The sequence below is a fragment of the Bos mutus genome, chromosome 27 (assembly GCF_027580195.1).
Source record: "Bos mutus isolate GX-2022 chromosome 27, NWIPB_WYAK_1.1, whole genome shotgun sequence".
Lineage (NCBI taxonomy): Eukaryota > Metazoa > Chordata > Mammalia > Artiodactyla > Bovidae > Bos > Bos mutus.
Window position 1 is genome coordinate 27,844,380 of NC_091643.1, and position 26,366 is coordinate 27,870,745.

The following is a 26,366-nucleotide window of genomic DNA, read 5'->3' on the forward strand; positions in this document are numbered from 1 at the left end:
TTTATTCCTAAGATTCTCACACCAAAAAAACAGTTATCTTTAGGGGAAAAAGAATGAGAGTAGCTAGTATAAAATGAGAACTTTGGCTCTTTGCCAAACACCATTCTCTCTCTATCCATTTTTTTTGTTGTTGTTTGTGGCCACGTGTACAGCTTGAGGGATCGTAGTTCCCAAACCAGGGATGAAACTCCACTCCTTCACAATGGGGCTTCCCTGGTGGCTCGGACAGTAAAAACATCTGCCTGTAATGTGGGAGATTGAAGTGAGATTCATGGGTCGGGAAGATCCCCTGGAGAAGGAAATGGCAACTCACTCCAGTATTCTTGCCTGGAGAATTCGATGGACAGAGGAGCCTGGCGGGCTACAGTCCATGGGGTTGCAAAGAGTCAGATACAGCTGAGCAACTGAGAACATACAGCACTCACAGATGAAACCGTTTACCTCAGTTTGGAACTCAAACCCAGCCAAAACCCAGTTTGGGACTTAACACCACACGGCTGGGACTCAAGCCCAGCCAAAACCCTGTTTGAGACTTGTACCCACGTGGCTGGGACTTGAGCCCAGCCAAAACCCGCAGTACCTGGTTTCAGGACCTAATGAAGCTCAGGTTGTTGATGTCTCATCACAGAAAGAATTCAGTGAGAGACAAAGTAAAATGTGAGAACTGGATTTATTCAGATACAGAGAGAAACACATTCCACAGACAGAGTGTGGGCCATTGCAGAGGGTGAATGCACTGTGAAATTTGGTGTGATTTGTTTTTATAGGGGGAGGATTATTCCAACTATTTTGGAGATTTCCAGGATTTGGGCCACCGCCCACTCCTTGGTCTTTTAACAGTGCCTAGAACTGTCATGGGATCTCTGGGTGCATCATTTTGCTTTGTTGATTGAGGATTAAGGTCTAGTCTTGTCTGCCATCTTGGTCCCATTTGATTCTAATCAGTTTTATTGTGTCCTTGGGCTATGTCATTCTTTCAAAAGTTGTGGTGCTGGTGGTGATTTAGTCGCTAAGTTGTGTCTTGCGACCCCATGGACTGTAGCCTGCCAGGCTCCTCTGTCCATGGGATTTCCCAGGCAAGAATACTGGATTGTGTTGCCATTTCCTTCTCCAGGGGATCTTCCCAACCCAGGGATGGAACCCAGGTCTCTTGCATTGCAGGCAGATTCTCTACCAACTGAAGCCCTGTCCCTTTCCCTCCTGTTACACAATTGAGCAACTAATACTTCACAGTGGGAACACAGAGTCTTAATCCCTGGACTACCAGGGATTCCTTCTCAACACTTTTTATATTTTTACTTAATGCTCCCAGTGGCCCTCAGTTCAGTTCAGTTCAGTTCAGTCACTCAGTCATGTCCGATTCTTTGCGACCCCATGAATTGCAGCACGCCATGCCTCCCTGTCCATTACCAACTCCCGGAGTTCACTCAGACTCACGTCCATCGAGTCAGTGATGCCATCCAGCCATCTCATCCTCTGTCGTCCCCTTCTCCTCCTGCCCCCAATCCTTCCCAGCATCAGAGTCTTTTCCAACGAGTCAACTCTTCGCATGAGGTGGCCAAAGTACTGGAGTTTCAGCTTTAGCATCATTCCTTCCAAAGAAATCCCAGGGCTCATCTCCTTCAGAATGGACTGGTTGGATGTCCTTGAGGTCCAAGGGACTCACAAGAGTCTTCTCCAACACCACAGTTCAAAAGCATCAATTCTTCAGCGCTCAGCCTTCTTCACAGTCCAACTCTCACATCCATACATGACCACTGGAAAAACCATAGCCCTGACTAGACGGACCTTAGTTGGCAAAGTAATGTCTCTGCTTTGGAATATGCTATCTAGGTTGGTCATAACTTTTTTTCCAGGGAGTAGCGTCTTTTAATTTCATGGCTGCAATCACCATCTGCAGTGATTTTGGAGCCCCCAAAAATAAAGTCTGACACCGTTTCCACTGTTTCCCCATCTATTTCCCATGAAGTGATGGGAGGAGGTATATTTTAGTTCTAGTCCCACTTACAGATGAGAAAACAAACCTTGCTTGTGAACCTTGCCCTAGATATTCAAGGTGGCCTAACTCCAGTTGTTGTTTAGTTGAGAAGTTGTGTCTGACTCTTTTGCAACCCCATGGACTATAGCCCACCAGGCTCCTCTGTCCATGGGATTTCCCAGGCAAGAATACTGGAGTGGGTTGCCATTTCCTTCTCCAGGGGATCTTCTCAACCCAGGGATCAAACCCAAGGTACTAGGGCATCCCTGTTGCCTTACTCCAGAGTCCATGCTACTACCCACAGAGCTGTACTTCCATTTCCACAGGATTGAATGAGCCACAAACTTTAAACTCGAGGAGTATACAACTGTGACCAAAAGCAGGTTTGTTGGTTGTGCAAAGATCCGGTCAAATCAAACACTGAAGGTCAATGGGGTGTCTCCCCCTCCAACTATCCAATGGTAATTGGTGCTAGATACTGCCAGGTGGCGCTCCGCCCATGTTTATTGATTGCAGCCACAGAGGTTAAGTTCCTAAGAGGTTAAGCTTATGACATAGCTTAAGAGAGCAAGTGGAATCTCTTGAGAAAAACAAAATGACACTTTTCCTCACCACCCTTGCCCTTTCTTGGATATTGAGGTGCAAAGATCTAAGAAAATACCTGTTGGGCTAGGGCATGAATTATAGTTGGGAGAATCCTAGAGTTGGAGGTCTTAGGCATAGCTGGGAATTCATGAATTATAGTAATTCATGACAATAATCAGGTACTGTGTTTAAGTGTGCTTGGCGAAAATTGCTGCAAGTATAAGAACTAAGTGCTAAGCACCCTTAAGGAGCTGTTAAAGGGAAGGTTAAAAAACAAACAAAAAAAGACTTTTAGAAATGCTTGTGGAGGAGCATCCCCAAAAGATCGAATCTTTCCTGGCAAAGCAGCTGGGGACACAAAGCATGGTTCATGGTCACAGGTTAGGCTAGGTCATTGAGGTTTCATATATGCGACCATATACATGCTCCAAAATGTTTCTTTTTAAATCCTTTCAGTATCTTATTAGAGTCGTCGTTCTCAAACTTAATTGTATATATTCACCTGGTGAGTTACACAAAACCTGTAGCCTATAGATTACCTCCAGAGGTTCTGATTGACTTGGTTTAGACATAAAATTAAAATATGTTTGCTTCTTCGAAGGAAAGTTATGACAAACCTAGACAGTGTATTAAAATCAGAGACATCACTTTACCGACAAAGTCCGTTCAGTCAACCTATAGTTTTTCCTGCAGTCATGCACGGATGTGAGAGTTGAACCATAAAGAAGGCTGAGCAATGAAGAACTGATGCTTTCCAATTATGGTGCTGGAGAAGACTCTTGAGAGTCCCTGGGACTGCAAAGAGATCCAACCAGTCAGTCCTAAAGGAAATCAACCCTGATTATTCATTGGAAGGACTGATACTTGAAGTTGAAGCTCCAATACTTTGGCCACCTGATGCAAAGAGCCAACTCATTGAGAAAGACCCTGATGCGGGGAAAAATTGGAGGCAAAAAGAGAAGAGGGTCACAAAGAGTCAGACATGAGTTAGGAACTGAACAACAGTGCCCTAACTGGTACAGTACTTCTCAACATCATGTTGAACTTGTTGAAAACATAAATTCTTGAGCACCACCCCAGACTTACTGAATGAAAACCTCTAGGGTGGAGCCTAGCAATCCCTGTTTTAACAATATCTCCTCTTGACACGGATGAACTGTAAAGTTTGGAAGCCACAGCTTTAGGCATCACAATTGTTAGAGCTCTCCAGAAGACTCTAATAAGCAGTGAAACTTGAGAAGCAGGACTTTAGTGAAAAAAACTACTCCCTAGGACTGGGTTCCACCGCAATGCAGACTGGTTCCTTGGTCATGTTTTCACCCTGCCTTTTGCCAAAATCATACGTCTACCTCCTTGTCTTAGAAACAAGAATTACCAGCAGGAATGTGAATGGAGAGTAACATTCTGAGAAGAACATTCTGGGTAGAGGAATTGAAGTCCCACACAACTTAATGGGGTAAGAATGGCAATTAAAGCCAATATTTTATAATAACTATAAATGGAATATAACCTTTAAAAATCATGAATCCTTATATTGTACACCTGTAACTTATATTGTGGGGCTTCCCTAGTAGCTCAGTTGGTAAAGAATCTGCATGCAAAGCAGGAGACCCAGATTCGACCCCTGGGTCAGAAAGATCCCCTGGAGAAGGAAATGGCAACCCACTCCAGTATTCTTGCCTGGAGAATTCCATGGACAGAGGAGCCTGGTGGGCTACAGTCCATGGGGTTGCACAGAGTTGGACATGACTGATGCGACTTAGCAGCAGCAGCAACAGGAATTTGGAATCAGTATGGAGTTCGAATTTTTCCTTGGTTTCTTAGAAAGTTTTTGACCTCAGTTTTTTCTTTTTAGACTTTTCAAGTCTCATTTATTCAGCTGACCTTTTGTTGAGTCCCTCTGTTGGGTCCACTGCTGGGCTGTCCTGAAGGAATAACAAAGGGCAGAATCCCTTCCCTGCAGAGGGAACTGGTCCACGGGGTCGCAAAGAGTTGGACACGATTGGGCGACTCACTTTCACTTTCACTTCAATTTATATTGTACATCAGTATACTTCAATCTTAAAATGTGAAAAAAAGTGGGGACAAAAGACAGCGTTAAGTGAGAAGATAAGAATGTGATTATGAGTTGACTTTGAGACAAATTTCTGATCTTGCAAAATACCAGGTTAAAGTGAGATTTCTTTCTTCTTAACCCCTCTCTGCCTTCCTGAAAAGGACACTGGCTGCCTTGGCTCTACCAGATCTCCTGGAAGAGGTGACTTGTTTTATCTGCTCACACAATTTGAAGAAACCACTTGCCGTTGAATGTGGACACAAGTCTTGCTGTGATTGCCTCTTATGAAATTGGAAAGGAATCTGATTACAGCACCTGCTTTAAGTATAAAGAAATTTGCAAGGGAAGGGACTTCCCTGGAGGTCCAGTGGTTAAGACTCTGCCCTTCCATTGTAGAGACACGGATTTGATCCCTGGTCAGGGAACTAAGATCCTGCACACTGCATGGCATATTCAAAAATTTTTTTGAATAAAAAATAAAATAAATGTACAAGATAAGTGATCTGAGGTGTAACCTGCAGCTGAGGATGACGGCTGAGACAGCAAAATCCTCACATGATGGATTTAAAGGCTAGCATATGTGAGATCTACCAAGAAAAACTGAAGAGGTTCTGTGTGAGAGATCAGATGCTCTTTTGTGAGATCTGTTTTATGTCTCAGGAACACAAGCCTCATGGTGCTTACCACTGAGAAGATGAAAGATTTCAAGGTAAAATTGTCTTTCAAAATTTCAGGGATTCATTCTTATCATTCTTTCCTCTTTAAATACCTTGGGTTTTCAAAATCATACAGATTGAAATCATTTTGCTATCCCTTATCTGTCAAATATAGAGATTTGGGAGCCCCAAAGACCTCATTTTTGTTTTACAGTAAAACTTCTATTTCAAGCATGCATACTTATCTTTAAAAAATGCAAGTAACAACAGTTGTTATCATTGTGGGGAGGAATGAACAGTGACTAGGTGAGGCTGAGGGTGGCATCTGAGGAGTTGATAATGTTCTATAATAATATTGTTTTGGGGTATGGTCATATGGATATTCATTTTTTGATAGATCACTGAGCTATAATTCTTAAGTATAATTTTTTAAAATAATTCTTAAGTATAGGTATAGCACTTCACAATAATAAAAGTTTTTTAAAGAAAAAAAAAAGACCCCATTTTGACAAGGAGTAATTAATTTTCACTTTAGAACTCATTCCTGAGTTTGTGCTATAACTTCTATTACATAGATCTAGCATAGCAACCTCCAAGAGGAGTTAAAAGCAAACTTTCCTTTTCTGAATGAGATCCAGGAAATCCCAGATTTTCTGTATAAGACATTAGAGTCTCACAAGAGAGCCCCTTCCTCAGAAGAGAGAACTCTATTGAGTCAAGGAAGAAAATCATGTAAAAACCTATAATTATGTGTATATGTTGCTGAGAGGGGAGGCAAACTGTATTCAGTTTTAGGAATAGGAAGCTATAGGGCTGCTAACATAGTCAATAAAGTTCAAAGCCCTACCAGGGTCTCTGAAAAGATCCTAATCATCATTCTGGCAGATGTATCTGGTCATTATGTCACTCTGTGAAGGGTGAAAAGGAACTGCAAAATAATCACTTGGGAAGGGATTGATTAGAATGAAGGTAAGATGTCAGTTTGCTTGATAAATACCCTGGATACCCGCAGCCCCAGCACTCAAACCCAGTGGAAGTTTCCAGCAAAATATAAACTCACTTAACTAAGAAGCAAATTATCTCCTAGTTGGTTAACCTTTTAACCAATCATAACCACACTCTTAACGTTTACATCTACTAAACACATAAACGTGTGTTAAATATTAAACACTTAAACATCTACTTAGTGTCATTTCTAAGGTTTAAGAGTACATAGCTTATGGTAATAGCCATATAATTGTAATCTAAAATATACAATTGAGACACTGATTTCAGATTTGTGAATTTAAGTAGAGACCCAAATATATTGGGCTTCCCATGTGGTGCTAGTGGTAAAGAACCCACCTGCCAAGGCAGGAGATTCAAGAGATGCGGATTTGATCCTTGGGTTGGGAACCCACTCCAGTATTCTTGCCTGGAAAATCCTGTGGACAAAAGAGCCCAGTGGGCTACAGTCCATAGGGTTGCAAAGAGTCAGACATGACTGAAGCAACATAACAGGCACCAAATATATACAATGCACTGTAATATATAAAAACTCCAGATTTACTGTATGGATTTATGTATGCTGCTGCTGCTGCTAAGTTGCTTCAGTCGTGTCCGATTCTGTGTGACCCCATAGACGGCAGCCCACCAGGCTCCTCTGTCCCTGGGATTCTCCAGGCAAGAATACTGGAGTGGGTTGCCATTTCCTTCTCCAATGAATGAAAGTGAAAAGTGAAAGTGAAGTCGCTTAGTCGTGTCTGATTCCTAGCAACCCCATGGACTGCAGCCCACCAGGCTCCTCTGTCCATGGGATTTTCCAGGCAAGAGTACTGGAGTGGGGTGCCATTGCCTTCTCCATGGATTTATGAATACATACGGGTTTATGTATGGATGTGAGAGTTGAACTAGAAAGAAAACTGAGCGCTGAATTGATTCTTTTGAACTGTGGTATTGGAGAAGACTCTTGAGAGTCCCTTGGACTGCAAGGAGATCAAACCAGTCAATCCCAAAGGAAATCAGTCCTGAATATTCATTGGAAGGACTGATGCTAAATCTGAAGCTCCAATACTTTGGCCACCTGATGCGAAGAACTAACTCATTGGAAAAGACCCTGATGCTAGGAAAGGTTGAAGACAGGAGGAGAAGGGGATGACAGAGGATGAGATGTTTGGATGGCATCACCGACTTGATGGACATGAGTTTGAACAAGCTCTGGGAGTTGGGGATTATAGGAAAGACTGGCGTGCGGCAGTTCACAGGGTCGCAAAGAGTCAGACATGACTGAGTGACTGAACTGAACCCAGGTTTACTATTTTTATAAGCTTAATTTATCACAAGAATTTAATGCTTAGGGAGATTTTTATTAAAAAAAATTTTTATTTATTTATTTTTGGCTGTGCTGGGTCTTTGTTGCTGCACAGGCTCTTCTCTAGTTGTGGCGAGTGGGGGCTACTCTCCAGTTGCAGTGCAAGGGCTTCTCATGTGCTGGCTTCTGCCATTGCTGAGCATGGGTTCTAGGTCACGTGGGTTTCAGTAGTTGTGGTTCCTGGGCTCCAGAGCACTGGCTCAGTAGTTGCGGCACACGGGCTTAGTTGCTCTGCAGCACGTGGGATCCTCCCGGACTAGGGGTCGAACCAGAGTGTCCTGCGTTGGCAGGTGGATTCTTTACCACTGAGCCTCTTAAGAAGTTTGGGCAGGGGGAGGTTGGGTAGGGGTTGGGGCGGTGGATTTTTAAGTGAAATGATTGAAATACTTAAAGATATTGACTATACTATTGGGGGCCTATGAAAGTACTTTGTGATAAATTTTAATTTAAATTTGAGGTACTTTCTTTTATAAGTTGGCAAAAATTTTTAGTTACTAGAAGTAAGGAAGTATTGTAAAGCTTGGTTGTGATTCAAATCCGATATCTGTAATTTTCTGTACTGAGTGCTCTGGGTCACTTACTCAACCTCAAAATCATTAGCTTTATCAACCATAAAATGTATTGATAAAATGTTTCTCACAAGATGGTGGGAAATGGTGGTGGTGGTGGTTTAGTCTCTAAGCTGTGCTTGACTCTTCGTGACCCCAGGCTCCTCTATCTATGTGATTTCCCAGGCAAGAATACTGGAGTGGACTGCCATTTCTTTCTGCAGGAGATCTTCCTGACCCAGGGATCGAACCAGATCTCCTACACTCCAGGCCAATTCTTTACTGATCAGCTTTATCAGCTATAAAACATATTGATAAAGTGTTTCTCACAGGATCATGGGAAATATACAGATATAAAAAGAGCTTAACATATTGTGTTGCATAGCACTTTCTAGAATTATCTTAGTTTAAATATGTGGTCTTCCAGAATAATTTACTATTTACTTAGAGTCTAGACTTCCCTGGTGGCTCAGATGGTAAAGCATCTGCTTAAAATGCAGGAGACCCGGGTTCGATCCCTGGGTCGGGAAGATCCCCTGGAGAATGAAATGGCAACCCACTCCAGTATTCTTGCCTGGAAAATCCCATGGACGGGGGTGCCTGGTAGCCGACACTCCACGGGGTTGCAAAGAGTTGGACACGACTGAGCGACTTCACTTTCTTTCTTAGAGTCTAAGATAGACCTTATATGTCTCCACGACATGAGAATTTTGCTTGATGTTTTACCTTTTAATTCAAAGGTTATGTTTTCCTGTCTCAGAATGAAATCATATAAATTATAAAAGCTCAGGACAATAAGAATAAATGACCAAATAATTGATAAAATCATCACATAATTTGGCTGCATCAAATGTTAAACGAAAAATGAGGACTGAGTAGAAAAAGGAAAGAGATGGAGGCTGAGGAGGGAGGGATACTTAGAAAAGAATGCGAGTGATTTGAAGGAGAAGAGGGTTTGGTGGGGAGTGTCATTTGAGATAAAGAGAAAGGATGTATACTTAAGATTCCATAGGGTGGAACTAGGTTTTGGAAGATCAGATAGCAAGCAGAAGAATTTTTTCATTGTCCTGTCTGGTAGTTTTAAAACCACCACCACAAAAAAAAAAAAAAAAAAGGCATTGATATTTGATCAGTGGCACACTGATTGATGCAAAATGTTTAAATTAAATTTTAAAAACACAAACTTTTCAGAGACAGAATTATAAAACTTGTGGAGTTGTGCAGATTGTCCTTCTGCTGAGGTCATGATAAGTCACTTCAGTCTGTCTGGCTCTTTGAGAGCTTAGCAGGCAACTAGCCCATGGGTCTCAGAGTCTGACAAGATTGAGCGGCTTAGGATGCTCGAACAGACGCATGGACTGTAGACCCCCAGGCTCCTCTATCCAGGGTTATTCTCCAAGCAAGAATACTCTAGTGGGTTGCCATTTCCTTCTCCAGGGGATCTTCCCAACCTAGGGATTGAACCAGAGTCTCTTATGTTTCCTGCACAGGCAGGTTCTAGCTCCATCTGGGAAGCCATCCAGTGAGGTCAACTAAGAGCTATCTGAGATTACCCCTGACCTCCCATTCTAGAGCACATTCCTTAGTCAGGCAGCTGTTTCTCTCTTTCCTACCTACAAATAAAGCAATGATCACTTCTTTCAGCAAACAATGAACTCGGGCATTGTTCTCTAATAAAAACTATTCAATGGTTTAGGATAAAATGGGATGGCTAAGGAAAGAACTGAATCAGTCTCAGGTAATGCTTGTGAAGAATTTCTTCCTGTGAAAATTGTCACTATATACATGATGTTCATGAAGAACAAAAATAAACCACCAACAAAAACATTTATGTAGTGCCTACCAGGTAGTAACCCCTTGATTAGACCTTGATGGTGGTGTAGTCGCTAAGTCCTGTCTGACTCTTTGGACCCCATGGACTGTAGCCCACCAGGCTACATGGGATTCTCTAGGCTCGAGTGCGTTGCCATTTCCTTCTCCAGTGGATCTTCCCAACCCACGGATTGAATTCCGGTCTCCTGCATTGCAGGCAGATTCTTTACCAGCTGAGCCACAAGGGAAGACATTGGAGGTATAGGAAAGAATGAAATATTCACCTGGCCACAGAGACTGAAATGCCTGAAGAAGGTCCCTGACTATTGGGCATTTCTAAGAACTCATTAAAATGCAAATTAGGGCTCCACCTCAGATCTACGCCAAGAAGACTGTTAGGGCAGGGCCCAGAAATCTGTTTGAATAAGCTGAGATGATCCTAGTGTTCACTGAACTTTGATAACCTCTGGCCTAGATTTATTGTATGGATAGGATGTGAAATGTGACCAGTTCCCTACCTGATGATGAGAGGGAGGGATTGAGGGAGTAGCTGAATAGATCAAAGCTCCTAGGTTTCCATTTTTCTCGCTCTTTCCCCGAAAGGAAATACTCAGGATTACAAAGAAAGGGAAGCTTTTCTCTGAAGAAAATCATGTGCGTGCTCAGTCGCCCAGTCGTGTCAGACTCTCTGCGACCCCATGGACTGTAGCCCGCCAGGCTCCTTTGTCTATGGAATTCTCCAGGCAAGAATACTGGAGTGGGTTGCCAATCCCTTCTCCAGGGGATCTTCCCCACCCAGGGATCGAACCGAGGCTTCCCACATTGCAGACGGATTCCTCACCCTTTGAGTCACCAGGGAAGCTTCCTTAATCATGGTTTTCTTTAAATACCTAAGCTTGATTTTAGTATTCAGGGAAGCTTTAGAAACATATATACAATGCAATGGTATAAAAGGGTAAGAGAAAAAAGCCAGGGCAAAAAATAAATAAAATTATAAAAAAACAAGAATAGGTATGAATTTGGTGCATAGATAACGTACTCATGATCTCCTACTTTGTTTTCATCTGGCTCCTGTAAAAATATTTTATCTCTATTCTCTGTCCTTCACTGATTTCTCTTTGTGCTGGTTTGATTTAAAATATTTACTCAGTGTTAGATAAAATAGATACAGAGGAAATGATTATAAATGGTGGGAAGGTATTTCAAGTTGGATAGTTAGAGAAAGGAATCTCAGAGGAAGTGATATTTGAGCTGAGAACTGTAGGGAGGAAAGAGGGCTGAAAGAAAAAGCGAACGTGTTAGTTGCTCAGTGACCCCAAGACTGTAGCCCGACTCGTTGTGACCCCAACGATTGTAGCCCACCAGTCTTCTCTATCCATCGGATTCTCTGGGCAGGAGGCCGGATCATCTAGAACTGTGTTAGCCTTTGAATTTTATCCTAAGTGCCATGGGAAGTTATTAGAAATGATTAGAGGGAATTCTCTCCAATGGTAGGACCCTGAGATTTCACTGCTGAGGATGCCAGTTCAATCCCTGGTGGGGGAACTACAATCCTGAAAGCCACACAGCCAAATTAAAAAAAAAAAAAAAAAAGAAACTCGATTAAGGTTTTAGTATAGTATTCTGGTTGTTGAATTCACAGACTGAGGGAACAAACTTATGGTTGCCAGGGTACAAGGATCAGGTGAGGGATAGTTGGGGAGTTTGGGATGGACATGTCTACGCTGATATATTAAAAATGGATAACCCACAGGGGCTTACTATATAGCATGTGGAACTCTGCTTATTGTTATGTGGCAACCTGGATGGGAGTCTGGGGGAGAATGGATACGTGTTTATGTGTGGCTGAGTCCCTTGCTCTCCACCTGAAACTGTCACAACATTGTTAATGGGCTATATTTCAATATAAAATAAAAAATTGTTTTTTTTTTTTTTTTAAAAAAACTCTTACCCCCCAAAAGATAGTATTCTGGCTGTTGTGCTGATGATTTAGAGATAGGAGTGGGGCAGGATTGAGTATGAACTAATAGAGGTGAGGAATTGATGGTGGCTTACATGGTGCTTCCAAATGAAATTTTAAAGTGAGTTTGGGGTCTGACTCAAGAATACTGGAACGGGTTGCCATTTCCTCCTCCAGGGGATCTTTCTGACCCAGGGGTCAAACAGGCATCTGTGCATTCGCTGGCAAATTCTTTATCATCTGAGCCACCAGGGAGTTGGGGGAGGGAAAGCATTATTGATTAAAATCCAAAAGTGTTACAGGTATGTTAATGTGGGGTGCTTATTAGACATTGAATTGCAGATGAGTTGGGAGTGCCGAGTCTAGGTAGATGATTAAATAAACGTTTGGAAGTAAATGTGGATTACCTAGGGAGATATTAGAACTAGCAGGAAAGGAACCAACACTGACCCTTGAAGCCTGTGAAAATTTAGAGATTCAAGAGGATTCAAAGCCAAAAAAAAAAAAAAAAAGAATGCTGAGAAACAGGAAAATTAAGTAGAAGGGATGTCATTTACAAGATCTTGATTACAAAGAGAGGAAACTGTTCCTGGCTAACTATTTTGACTGCTGAGAGCTCAAGATAAGGCCAGGAGTTGCCACTGACTTTCTAAAAGCCTTCATTTTTGTAATGGATCAGTGTTCTGCTTTGGTTTTCAGTCTACATTATGTTCAGGGAGGCAAGACAAGCTACAAGGATTTGAAAGGACCTAGTAAAAAACAACTGGAGTAAATTCAAATCCAGATGATAAGTAGAGGATAAATATTTGCAATTTGTATAATAAGGGGATGGTATATCTTAAAATTAAGAAAAAAAGACCAAAAACCTGTCAGGTAAAAAACAGCTGAAAGGCTTAAACACGGTTCACAGAAATATTAAAAATAAACATTTTTATGAAGAACCTTTTCTAAACAGTTCTTCAAGACAAGAGGCATGATTTTAAAAATTTGCATATCTCTTTAATTTTTAATTTATATCTATTCTAGCATTCTATCCATTGCAATGTTATTTTAGTTGGAGGCCATGAAGAAAATCTGTCCTCACACTAGGACATAGTTGGGAAAGGGGAGATCATTTTATACCTTTTCAGATAATTGTTTGTTTTTAAATCATATTAATGAATGTTGTGTCCTCGGTAACACGAAAGTTCACTGATTTTATACTTTGAATCCACTTTACCCTTTCATAATCTTGTAATATCATGCATGCATTGAGCTTTTAGAAAATAACTTGTTCAGTCACTCAGTTGTGTGACTCTTTGTGAGCCCATGGACTGCACCATACCAGGTTTCTCTGTCCTTCACCATCTCTGGGAGCTTGCTCAAACTCATGTCCATTGAGTCGGTGATGGCATTCAGCTATCTCATCCTCTGTTGTCCCCTTCTCCCACCTTCTAACTTTCCCAGCATCAGGGTCTTTTCCATCAGACATTTCTTCATATCAGGTGGCCAAAGTATTGGAGATTCAGCTTCAGCATCAGTCCTTCCAATGAATATTTAAGACTGATTTCCCTTAGGATGGACTGGTTGATCTCCTTGCAGTCCAAGGGACTCTTAATCCTTTTCTCCAACACCACAGTTCAAAAGCATCAATTCTTTGGCACTCAACCATCTTTATACTCACCTCTCACATCCATACAAGACTGCTGGAAAAATCATTGCTTTGACCATATAGACCTTTGTTGGCAAAGAAATGTCTCTGTTTTTTAATACATTGTCTAGGTTTGTCATAGCTTTTCTTCCAAGGAGCAAGCATCTTTTAATTGGTTCACTGAATTTGCAGGTTTTCCAAATGTGGACAGATTTCATTTTACAATAGCAAAAACAATGAGTTGTTAATATCTCTACTAATTTCATCAGAAAAGACCAAGTATCGGGAAGCTGTCAAGCTTAGAATAGTAGATACAAGTTTTCTAAAACTCTCATTTTTGCTTAAAAGCTCAGATTTTATCATTGGGAACTAATGCACTTAGTTTCCTTGAGATGACAGTGTTTGAAAAAACGTCTTTCCAAATCACTACATGTGAATGACCACAGTCTTTCTACTAAAAATGACCTATGAAAAAAATAGCACTAGTATAGCTTGCAACTTAATCAGAAAAAATGCATTTTTGTGAGACATCAATTGTTTTTCCATAAGCAACATAAATGTTTTACACATTTCTATCTTGTCACCTGGTATGCTAAATCCTATCTTTTTTTTTTTTGACAGCATGGCTCAGCATTTGAGATCATAGATCCCTGACCAGGGATCGAACTTGTGTTCCCTGAATTTGAAGTGCAGAGTTTTAACCACAGGATTGTGGGAAGTCCCTAAATTCTGTCCTCAATGGTTGAGATTTAATATTTTACCACAGCAGCAAGAAATATGAATGTTTTTAATTAAAACAGATTTTTTTTTTTTTTTAACTGGAAGTCTACAAATAGGTAGAGATTTTAAAAATACAGTAAATGACTGTGGTCCTGTTTGCTGCTACTTCCTTGATGGTAGGACACCAGCAGTTTTATCTACTATCAGTGCAAATGTCAACATAGTGAAAAGGCAAATCAAGTCTGCTGCTTTGGCATGTACCCTAGCAAAATAACAATGTCTTCATACATTGAATATATAAGAATAACAGCTTCAGAATTTTTATTGTTTCATGTATCTTAAAAATTAAAAAAGAGTGAAAGGCCTAGATGATGTCATGGTCCATGCATGGGCTGGAAAAGAATTTTCAGAATTCAGGCAGAATGAGAAGAGAATAAAGTTTATTAGAGAGAGACAGACAGAACAGTGTTAGAGTAGTGTGTTGGTTCAAGGGAGAGCCGAATACTTCGGCAGGCTTGCAGCCAATATTCATAGCCTCAAGACAGAAAATTCCTACTGGAATGGTGTCATTAGGTGTCAGGAAACTGGCCGGTTTAGATCTGGAGGCTCATGGCAACAATTGCTATGGGGCTTGGTCAGTTCCAGAGATTTTTATCCTGGGATCTTGGTACAGGGCTTCACACCTGTGACCTTGGTATAGGGCTCCACAGTAGATGGTCAAGTTTGGGCGGAATTGCAAGTATGAGAGGCAAAAAGAAGCCAATGAATCCAGAAATAAAAGTTTTGGAGTTCTGCTTTCTTTCAAGTTAATTCTTTGCAAGAGATGTTGTTAAAAAGAGCTGGCTAATGAGACAGAATGGGCAAATGTAAATCTGGTGTTACAGTGTCATCGGCAATGGCTACAGATGGGGTTAGACAAGGAAACTAAGGCGATTCCTCATTGGGAAAGATTTCCAAATTCAGTAGGTAATACATTTTAATAATATAATTAAAATATATCTAGTGAAAAGGTAGAATTGTTGCTCAAACGTTATCAGAATTGTCTGGAAATGGGGATGCACGGATTATAGATCACTTGTTCTGTTTTCTTAAAATATATTTGTATATATGCACATATGTGCATATGTATTACCTACATGTATTTATGCACATACTTTGTTGTTTAGTAGCTCAGTCCCGTCCCTCTGGCAAGTTCCTCTGTCCAGGGACTTTCCCAGACAAGAATACTGGAGCTGATTGCCATTTCCTTCTCCAGGGGCGGGCGTGGGGGGTAGGGGTGGGGGTCTTCCTCACCTAGAGATGGGACCTGTGTCTCCTGCATTGCAGGCAGATTGTTTACCACTTAGCCACCCAGGAAGCGAAAATATGTACATTTGTGCTGTGTTGCGCTTAGCCGCTTCAGTCTTGTCTTGACTCTACGACCCCATGGACTGTAGCCCGCAAGGCTGCTCTGTCCACGGGATTCTCCAGGCAAGAATAACTGGAGTGGGTTGCCATGCCCTTCTCCAGGGAATCTTCCTGACCAGGGATCTAACCGATGTCTCTTACATCTCCTGCATTGGCAGGCAGGTTCTTTACCACTAGCGCCACGGCCAGATCCCATATGTACATATAAATACGTGCAATTTCCCTTCAGTATTTTTGAAAAGGTTTATTTACTTGGGGTTTGTGGCTTCCCTCATGCCTGCAACGCGGGCGACCTGGGTTCCATCCCTGGGTTGGGAAGATCCCCAGGAAATGACAACCCACTCCAGTATTCTTGTTTGGAGAATCCCATGGACAGAGGAGCCTGGTAGGTTATAGTCATGGGGTCGCAAAGAGTCAGAGACAACAGAGCGACTTAACTTTCTTTTTTTTCTTTCATTTATTTTTTTAGCAAACATCCTTCAACGGCCTAGTCTCTGGTGTGACACGCCTTACCCTTCAGGCACAAAAATGGCGCCTCAGCCAGGCGCATGCGCACTTGTGGAGCTCCAGGGCGCGCCTCTCAGGCAGAGAGAAGCTTGCGCGCCTCCAAGCCAGACGTGAAAAGGAGTGCCTCCTTGGAACGCGGCGACACACCACTTCCCGTCCGTCTGGTTTAAGGAGCCCTCACTTTGTGGATCTCTGCGAGCAACTAGGTGAGTGAGGGATTCCTTTGGCTTGCGACTGGAGTGCCTGAGGCTAGGCTCTGTCTGCTTTTAGTTCCAGAAGTTCCTTTCCTGCTCTTTGCCACAGTGTGCTTTCCTTTGAGCGTGATTTTTCTTTTCTTTTTTTAATGACTTACTGGGAAGCACTTTGCTATTTTGTCACTTGTTAATTATTTTCAATAACTTGAAAGTCTCGGAGAACTTGACCATTGGTGGAATTCATCGTGTCTCGTTCCTCAGGCTCGTGGCTGCAGCAGGTTTGCTGGATCCAAAGAGTCCAGGACCCTTGACTGCGGAGGACGGAGGCTGCCGAGTGCGTCTGCCCTAGAACCCCGCACTCCTTTCCCGTTCGGCGTGTGGGGAGGTGTATACCGCCTTAGAAACAGCCTGATCATCTCCACCGAGGGCCACCTGCCGGGATGTCCAAAAGGCCCCGCTCCCAGTTAGAGCAAGACACCCCAGGAGGTGTCCGCTGTGAGACACGCCCGCAGCCACCGCAGCTGTTCCGCAGTGGTGACCAAATGGCGGTTTGTGGCCACAGCCTCCCGCCCCAGGAGCGTGGGAGTCCCGTGGTGGTGAAGGAAGTGCCAGAGGCGGCCGAGAAGTACAGGGTAAGCTTCGTACAGATCCCAGACCACCCTGCCATTCTGGCTGCCACCTCTTTAAATTAATTACCTTATTTGTTTGGGGAACAGGTATTCTGATCCTTCAAGGCCATTCCCTTAGTTGATGTTGATCAACGGAATACTAGATAAGTACCATATGCAGACCTTCCACATGTAGTCAGGGCTATTGGCCTTTCAGTTGTCTAAGGTTAGGAATCTAGCTGTTGTAAAGCAATTACTGTGATATATTTCTCTGCAGAAGTTATTCCAGGAGATGTTGGACACATTGAAGGAGAAACTTGAAGCAGCTAAAATCATACTGGCTGATGAACAAGAAAGAATGGTGATGATGCAGGTCAGTGCGTATCTTGATTCTTGGGCGGAAATTACCTATAATATTGGCTAGCAAATAACATAAACAGCATCATAAGACCAATGGCACAGCAGGAAAAGTTACTTAAAAATCCATAGGTAGGAAAAGTATTAATTTCTTCATGTATAAAGAGCTCTTAAAAGTCAGTAAGCAGGGGACTTCCCTGGAGCTCCAGTGGTTAAGACTGGACACAGTTCCACTTCAAGGGACATGGGTTCAGTTCCTGTTCAGGGAACTAAGATACTGCAACAAAAACAAAATGTCAGTAGGAGAAGACTAGAAACTCCATAGAGAAATGATCAAAGACATGAGAGCTTGCAGAAAAGCAAATGCAGATAATCTTTTGAGTAGACTGAATTGGTTCATACGCTCGTGTTAAGAGAAATACAAATTAACTATATTAAATTTGTTAGGGAGATGGCATTTTTATACCTTATTTATAAATATAAAAAAGACTGATAATGCAGTTAACAATGCTGTAGGAGATTGAGCATCATTTGTACTTTGGATGTGGCAGTGTAAATCCTGAAGGCATTTAAAGGTCAATGTAAGAATTTCTATTCGGGGCGTGTCAATTAGGAGTTTGGCATTGACATGCACTGCAGGAGGATTGCAGGCCGATTCTTTACTGCTGAGCCACCCAGGAAGCCCTAACATATTCACAGTACTATATATAAAATAAAAAATTAACAAGGACCTACTCTAAAGCACAGGGAACTATAGTCAATATCTTGTAAAAGTCTGTTAAGGGAACAGAAGCTGAAAAATAATATATAGACTGTAAGAGGGTGAGACCACAGGTAGGGAGTACCTGAAGGGGACTGTTTGCAATAATCAGGGCCACGTGATGGTGAACTGTGGCGGGAGGGGTAGTGGAAGTGGTGAGTACAGTCAGGGTCTTGATAAATCTTCACTCAGTAGTGTCATGAGGTTAAATATGGTCATTTTGTTGTGGTTGTTTTGGCTGCACCATGCTGCATGTGGAATCTGAGTTCCCTGACCAGGGATCGAACCAGTGCCCCTTCAGTGGAAATGCAGAGTCCTAACCACTGGACCTCCAGGGAAGTCCCTAAATACAGTTGTTAAGCCAACTACTCCCAATATATGTCTCTAGCTCAGACTTTCCAAGTAGTGGGCTTTCATGTCCAACTTTCTGCCTAGTATCTCTCCTTGGATGGCTGACTTATCAAAATCAACATATCCTAAACTGAGTTGCTGATACACTTCCCCATGTCTAGAATCTGTCCCATCCATAGTTCGCATTTTATGTTTTGGCAGCTCTGTTCTTTATCTAAAAACCTTGGGGTCACCCGTTGATTCCTCTTCTCTCATCCACTGTCCAAAGCATCAGCAAAAGCTGTTGGTCCTACCTTCCAGTTTTCCTGATCTCCTGCTCTTTGGTCCTGAAGTTGTGTAGATTCCTCAGTTTCCTGTCAATGAACATGTCTCTATCTGCATTTCATGTTCTAAAATTGTGTTGATACCTTGGCTGATGTTGACCCTGAAATTCCCTTTGTCCTTTGTATCTATGCCTATTATTTCCTCTCCAGTACTTTCTATTTCCTTGGATTTATATTAGAATTATAGATGGAAAAGGATGTCTATAGTATTTAACCTGAAATCTCATTTCTGTGTCTATGATGAAGAAAGAGGAGCAGAATTTTAAAGAAATGATTGAGTCTGAATATAGCATAAGGATCCGGTTGATGACTGAAGAAAATGAGATGAATTTGCAAAGCCTGCAAGGCAGATTCAACCTGAATTTAAGACAAACCAGTCAGAACCAACTGATGGAGTTTGCCACGAACCTAAAGGAGAAGTTCCAGGAAACACTACAGGTGAGATATGCAACGTGGCATCCTTACAATATTTGGGAAATGAAAGAAAGAAGAGCTAAAATGGCACAACCACTGACAACTATGCTTTTATTAAAATAATGTGTATATATATAGTCACCCCACAGTTCTATTCCTGATAATTTGTTTTGCAGATACATTTGCATGCAGATAAAAAGACACATTCATAAGGGATGTTGTAAAATGATTTCAGTACAGAGCCATGGCTTAGAGAAAGTCTCTGAAGCCAAACTGATGTGATTCCTAACTGGGTTCTGTAATTTACTAGTCTCATTGGCCACTTTCCTGGTGGCTCAATGGTAAAGAATTCACCTTCGTTTGGTCCCTGGTCTGGGAAGATCCCCTGGAGGAGGAAATAGCAATGCGATCCAGTATTCCTACCTGGGAAATCCCACAGACAGAGGAGTCTGGTGGGCTACAGTCCATGGGATCACAAACTGATGACACAAATGAGTGACCGAATGACAATAGGTGGCTTTAGACATTCTGCTTAAGCTCTGGCTTACTTTCCTTAGATGTAAAATGATAATGGCCCTGAGTTCATAATATTGTGTGATAATCTACATGAAGCTCTTTAAATAGTGTTTGTACATGTGTTCATTATTGTGTAATGTAAATGTAAGTTTAAGTGTTGTTATTACTTTAACATTTGTTGATAGCAGGAGAGTGGATTCAACCTGTATCCATCAATATTGGACTCATGAAATGCATTGTATAGGACATACAATGGAATGCTCTTTAACCTTTAGAAAAGATAACATGGCTTTAATATGTATGGATAAGGAATGCTCTCCAAGAGCATATTATCTATTAAGAAAAAAAGCAAGTTGCCAGATCAGCAGTGGAATATGACATCACTTGTGTTAAGAAAAAAATAGCATGAACATTCTCATACGTGCCTAGATGGAGCATCTTTGCAAGAGTAGGAAGGAACCTCGTATCAGTGGTTTGATTATGTTTTTTATTATTGGTTGAATTTAATTTTTAATTAAATTATAGTAAGTCTTAGTTTTAATGAAGGAAATAAGAAACTTCCTGAACAAAACTGAACAGCCAAAAAAAGAAAGTGACCTGTTTTAGGTCCAAGTTGTGAACTGATTAAGTAGATAGAAGGATACTGTCCACATCAACATAGATACAGTATGTCAGAGAATCAAGGGTCTGTTGAGGTGTCGTGCTTGACACAGAGGAATATCCTGGCCTTACCCAGTTACGTCTGTTTCTGGGTTGGCAGGCAATAGAGTGGGTTTTTAATGAGATGGTTGAATTAGCCAGTAAGAGAAACTGCCAGTTGTTGAATAGTAATAAAGAGATGCTTCTGCAGAGACTGAACTTTCTGGGGAGAGAGAACATGAAGAAACTGAAGGAGAGTGAAGTCAGGCTTTCTGAACAGATCTGCAGCCTCCAGCAGATCACCACAGAGCTCGAGAGGAAGTGTAGGCAGCCTGCCTCAGTGTTGCTCCAGGTAAGAGTCTGGAAATAACCTTCACTACAGTATTTGAGAAATGAGACGTGGATAGTACTCATTAGGAGTCAGTGCTAGAATACAGTACCCAGTGATCTTCAGGCCTACTTGAAGACTGTCAAAAGCATTATGACTCATCCTAAAATCATAGTATGTACAGAGCTGCTTCACTGATCAATAGTTAAGTTTGAATTGACATGCCCTTTACTAGGGTAAGTGGGCTTCCCCAATGACTCAGTGGTAAAGAATCTGCCTGCAGTGCAGATTTCCAGCCCTGGGTTGAGAAGATCCCCTGGAGGAAGAAATGGCAACCCTCTTCAGTGTTCTTGCTTGGGAAATCCCATAGACAGGGGAGCCTAGTGGGTATACTCCATAGGGTCACAAAGAGTTTGTCACGACTCACTGCGTGCACGCACGCGCCCACACACACACAGACACACATACACTGGGAGTAAGAATGCAGAGTCCAGAGCATTCAGACTCAGCACACACACACACACACACACACACACACGCAGAGTCCAGTGAGTGCCAAGGCATTCCCAGTATTGTATATTTTAAATTTTGTTCAGGAGCATGCTTTGGGACTTCCTTGGTGGTTTGGATGGTAAAGAATTTGCCTACAATGCAGGAGATCTGGGTTCAATCCCTGGGTTGGGAAGATCCCCTGGAGGAGGGCATGGCAACCCACTCTAGTATTCTTGCCTGGAGAATCCCATGGACAGAGGAACCTGGTGGACTACAGTCTGTGGGGTTGCAAAGAGTCAGACACGATTGAGCAACTAAGCACAGCACAACATGGTTACCATTTTCAATAAGTACATTTTTATATTTTAAAGACTATACAAAAAAAAAAAAAACTATTCAGATGCACCTGGACATAAACAGTTAGGTTCTGTCGTAGAGCCAAGCCTCGTTCCAGACGGCACAGACAGGTGTGACCCAGTTACGTTCAGTTCCTGACCTCGTTCCAGCCACTGTCCCCAGCGTCGCAGGCTAAGTTCCTGCCACCCCCAGTATAGAAATCAGGTAGATGGGCAGAATTTGAATGAGGAGCATCCTCTATGTGAAGTAGAGAGGATTATTTCCCTTGGGAATATAACAGTGATTTCAAGCATTTTTTTGATTTCCTGTTCAGTGTTGAAATTTGATATCTGAGAATTAGCACCATGAGGCTGAAGAAATTACTTGGAAATCGAGTTTTGTTATTATGAGAGAAAATATTTTCATGAGGACAAGTCACAAAAGGCTTGGCTCAAATACCCCCTAGTAATTTTTTTCCTCTTTTTTCATCCTATAGAATGCAAAATATGCTTTGGAAAGGTAAGTTAATCATTTTGGAAACATTTGGGTCAGATTCACAGTCTGATATGTGAGCACACAAGGGTGGAGTTTTGGGATGCGGGTAGCAATGAGAACCACCTACTGGATGGAGGAGCCTGAGGTCTGCATGGATAACTGAAATTATCATTTCTTTAACAGGAGTGAGTCACTACTATATCAGTTTCTACAGCCCGCCCAAATCACAGACCTGAGTTTGTGCCAAATAACAGGAATGAGCAAAATGCTCAAAGTGCTGCAAAGTAAGTTGACACATGTCCATGATCACAGGACATTTTATATTTGTATAAATTCCAGACAGCTGAAGGATTTAAAGAGACTCTGTATTTGCAGATATTTCTCCCATGGTTTGTATTTTCATTTACCTAGTAGTATCTTTTGAAGAGCAGAAGTTTTAGATTTTGAAGTTCAGTTTATCATTTTCTTTCCTATGGTTTGTTCTTTCTGTGGCCTAAGAAATTTACCGCAACAAAGATTTCCTTCTAGAAGTTTTACAGTTTTAGTTTTTGCTCTTAGGTCTTATTCATTTGAAGTTACTATTTACGTACTATTCAAGACATGGTACAACTCTCCTCCTTTTTTGTATATATGTGTATTCAGTTGTCCTAACATCATTTGTTGAAAATCACTTGAAAATGAACAGACCTGTTTTGAGTCTAATAGATTCATTGATCGTTATTTATACTTTTGGTAATATCATACTGGCTTGATTGATTATTCTATAGAAAGTCTTAAAATTGGGCACTGTGAGTTCTCCAGATTTTTTCTTTAAAAATAATTTTGGCCACTCTAAATCTTTCTCCACATAAATTTCGAAGTGAGCTTGTTGACTTCTACAAAAAGCCTGCTGGGGTTTTGGTTGGTGTTACACTGAGTCTGTAGAACAACTTGGGGATAAGGTGATATATCTCCACTTATTTAGGTCATCTTTGATTTCTCTCAACGGTGTTCTATAGTTTTCAGCTAATATTGTACATATTTAATTAGGCAGATACCTAAGTGTTTTTTAGTTCTATTAGTGAAATTAAATATCAGATTTCTTCCTTTCTAGTCTGTAAGCCTTTTCTGTATTTTTCTTAACCTATTGCACTTACTAGGACCTTCAATGCTTCAATGTAATGGTGAATAGGAGTGGTAAGAATCTTTTTCTTGATCTTAGGGAGAAAAGATTGTCTTTGACCATTAATGTTAGCTGTAGGTTTTTCCACAGCTGCCTTTTGTCATGTTGAGGAAGTTCCCCATCTATTCCTGATTCAGTAAGATTTCGTATCATGAACAGATGGTGAACTTAAGAGATGTTTTTGTCTGTATCTACCAAAATATCCATTTTTTCTTTGTTAATGTGAATTATGTTTGCTTCATATGTTGAGCCAACTTTGCATTCCCAGGATAATGTTTTATCCATTTTATATATTGCCAAAATGTATGTACTTTGGCAAGTGTTCTTTTAATGTTTATAAAAGAATTTTTGCATTTATGTTAATGCATATTTTCTGTAGCTTTCTTTCCTTGTAATCATCCATTGGCATTTTAATACTTTATTTTATATTTTAATATTAAAATTTTATGTTTTAATATTAAAATTTTAATATTTTAATATTTTATTTCTAGATAATCTTATTTAGTTGTCAAACCCACTTAGTCTTGCTTTTTTTAGTTTCCTGTATTCTATAGGACTAGAAGTTTTTCTTTTTTCTTTAAATATAGAAGTAAAATTTATTGTAGAGTTTATGCCTGGCAATTCCAGTAAGTAAAGTTCTTCAGATTTTTTTCTGCTAGTCTCACTTTGAGTGTGTGGTTAATGATTTTTTTTCAATAGTGAGCTTTCCTTTTTTCCTTAGATATTATTTTTATAAGTTCTTTTCAGATAGGAATAAAAGGTGTACATTCTTCCAGAGACAATTTGCATTTATTTCTGCCAGTCTTCTGAAAATCCTAGGATCTTGGGACAAGCTGAAATTTAAAATTTAAGGCTTGTGGTTTTTAAGACCACTTTAATACTGATGTGAATTAGGTCCAGAGATGCATCTTCACTTGCCCATAAAAGTTTCTAGTGGATTAGATGGTAAAGAAAAAAATCAATGACTGCTACAGTTTTATGGCTTGACCAACTATAAAGTGATATGTTCCACTAAAAAGTAGAAACTGGGAAGGGATAGGTTTGGAGTTCCATTTTGGATGGAGAATGTTTGAAATTCCTGTGTTTTGTCCAGCTGGTATTTGTCATCTTTTTAAAGGAGTAAGTCATGAACATATCAGTTCAGTTTAGACCCTCAGTCGTGTCTGACTCGGCGACCCCATGGACTGCAGCATGCCAGGCCTCCCTGTCCATCACCAACTCCTGGAGCTTGCTCAAACTCATGTCCATCGAGTCACTGATGCCATCCAACCATCTCATGAACATATAGAAGATATTTAAAACTGAGGCTAAATGAAGTCACTTAGGGTAAAAGAATATGCAGGGAGTAAAAAGGAAGATCCTGGGCCGATCTCTGAGAAGTCACAATATTTAGAGGCTGAACAGAAGGAGATGAGAAGGACCAGTTAGAGATATGAAGACACCTACCACTTTCAGTCAAGTATGAGAAATCACAGTGAGCCTTCTTGACTTCAGCTTGATTTTTCTGGAGGATTCTCACAGGTTTTCAGGCCTCTAATATATTCACTTTTGATTTACTCAGTGTTAGGGTCCTGCAGGCAGCAGTTCCCAGATGTTTCTGCTGCGCCCTGGTGATATTTAAGATAAGGAAGGAAGTTCAGTCACAGGCCAGAGTCATGAATCAACAGCTCTATAGGAGACTCCAGTGCTCCCGTTGGTTCCAGGCTTGGGGAAGATCTTTAGGGAGTTTAGATTTGGGTCTCAGGTGATACTGGGCCAGGACTGGGTGTCAGGTCATTCTTATGGCCTGGCAGAATTCCTTTCTGGTTTGAGAGGTGCTTTTCAACTCTCCGTAGTCCATTATTCATTGTTTTGTTCTTCTTCCTCAGATTGACCGCATCTCCTTCCATTATCTTACTGACTTTGTTTCTCTGTGATGTCCATTTGTTTAAAAATTTTATTTATTTTTGTATTTATTTTTGACCGCGCTGGCTCTTTGTTGCTGCACACAGGCTTTCCCTAGTTGTGGGAAATGGACTTCTCCCTGTCGTGGCGTCTCTTGTGGCGGGACCCCGCTTAGGCACATGGGTTTCAGTAGTTGCAACACACGGGCTCAGTAGTTACGGCTCACAGGCTGAATTGCTCTGCAGCATGAGGAATCTTCCCGGACCAGGGGTCACACCCATGTCTCCTGCATTGGCAGGTGGATTCTTAATCACTGGACCACCAGAGAAGTCCCTCCATTACTTGAAACAGAGCTCAGAGGTCCCTTCATCTGGACTCTCCTAGATTGCCTCTCCAGTATTTGTGGCTGAGACTGGTGCCATCTCATTAGGAAGCCCCTGATGTTTGAAGTCATCAGTCACTGGCATTGACGAACCCCTCGGGTAACTAAATTTCTTTCTCCCTGCAGGACCTATAACTTTGGACCCTAAAACAGCTCATCCCTATCTGGTCTTGTCCGAGGATCTAAGAAATGTGAGACTTAGAAACGTGCAGCGGGGTGTACCCGGTCACCCTGAGAGATTTGATTTCAGTGCCACCGTGCTGGGTGCGCAGAGCTTCACCTCAGGGCGGCACTACTGGGAGGTGGACGTGGGCAGGGCGGCGCAGTGGCAGCTGGGCGTGTACAGGAGCTCCACCGTCAGAAACAGCTCCGGAAATAAGGTCTTGCTCACAGGATCTCTCATGGGAACCGATCACACCTTCTGGACTTTCCCCCCTTTCAAAAGGGTCTCCTTGAGAGAGCAAGTGCACAGAGTTGGAGTTTTCCTGGACTACGAGTATGAGCAGATATCGTTCTATGATGCCGCAAAGAGCTCCCTCATCTATAATTTCTCTTATCTCGCCTTCCAGGGAGCTCTCAGGCCTATATTTTCTCTCAGTATCTCCAGTGGAGGTGTGAATTCAGACTCTTTGAGTATCTGCCTCCCTCATGTTTCTCCTTGTAATGATACTCTTAGCCCTCAGCCCTCTTCGGTGTGAAATCTAATAACCACGAGAGCCCAGAATGTTACAAGCATGACTTTGTATAAGTAATTTTTCAAAATAAGCCAGTAGAAGATTTTTAGCACTTGAGTTGGAGCCCAGTTGAGCACCCCAGAGCTTTTGCATTCATGTAGCCCATAGCCTCGCATAGAGTCGGACATGACTAAAGCAGCTTAGTATGAGGGCACAGCATGGCTTTCGATACCCTTTTCATG

General features: G+C 41.6%; 1 protein-coding gene and 1 non-coding gene across 2 annotated transcripts; both read left to right on the forward strand.

Moving 5' to 3' along the window:
• The first annotated feature begins 8,631 nt into the window (after positions 1–8,631).
• TRNAF-AAA (transfer RNA phenylalanine (anticodon AAA)) lies at positions 8,632–8,703 on the forward strand. Its single transcript has one exon. It is a non-coding gene; the product is annotated as a tRNA-Phe (tRNA).
• An 8,140-nt stretch (positions 8,704–16,843) lies between these two features.
• On the forward strand, positions 16,844–26,148 carry TRIML2 (tripartite motif family like 2). Its single transcript, XM_005893372.2, has 7 exons — positions 16,844–17,035; positions 17,289–17,384; positions 19,049–19,240; positions 20,583–20,723; positions 22,024–22,046; positions 22,206–22,306; positions 25,577–26,148. Exons 1-7 carry the CDS (start codon positions 16,844–16,846, stop codon positions 26,146–26,148), a joined length of 1,317 nt encoding a protein of 438 aa, XP_005893434.2.
• The last annotated feature ends 218 nt before the right edge of the window (positions 26,149–26,366 follow it).

What these genes read in the sequence shown, in the direction of transcription:
- TRIML2 (XM_005893372.2), top strand. Translation starts at nt 16,844, where the DNA reads ATGTCCAAAAGGCCCCGCTCCCAGTTAGAGCAAGACACCCCAGGAGGT. An exon ending in AAAGAATGGTGATGATGCAG is followed by an intron (nt 17,385 to 19,048) that starts GTCAGTGCGTAT and finishes TCTATGATGAAG; the next exon opens with AAAGAGGAGCAGAATTTTAA. An exon ending in AATGCTCAAAGTGCTGCAAA is followed by an intron (nt 22,307 to 25,576) that starts GTAAGTTGACAC and finishes TTCTCCCTGCAG; the next exon opens with GACCTATAACTTTGGACCCT.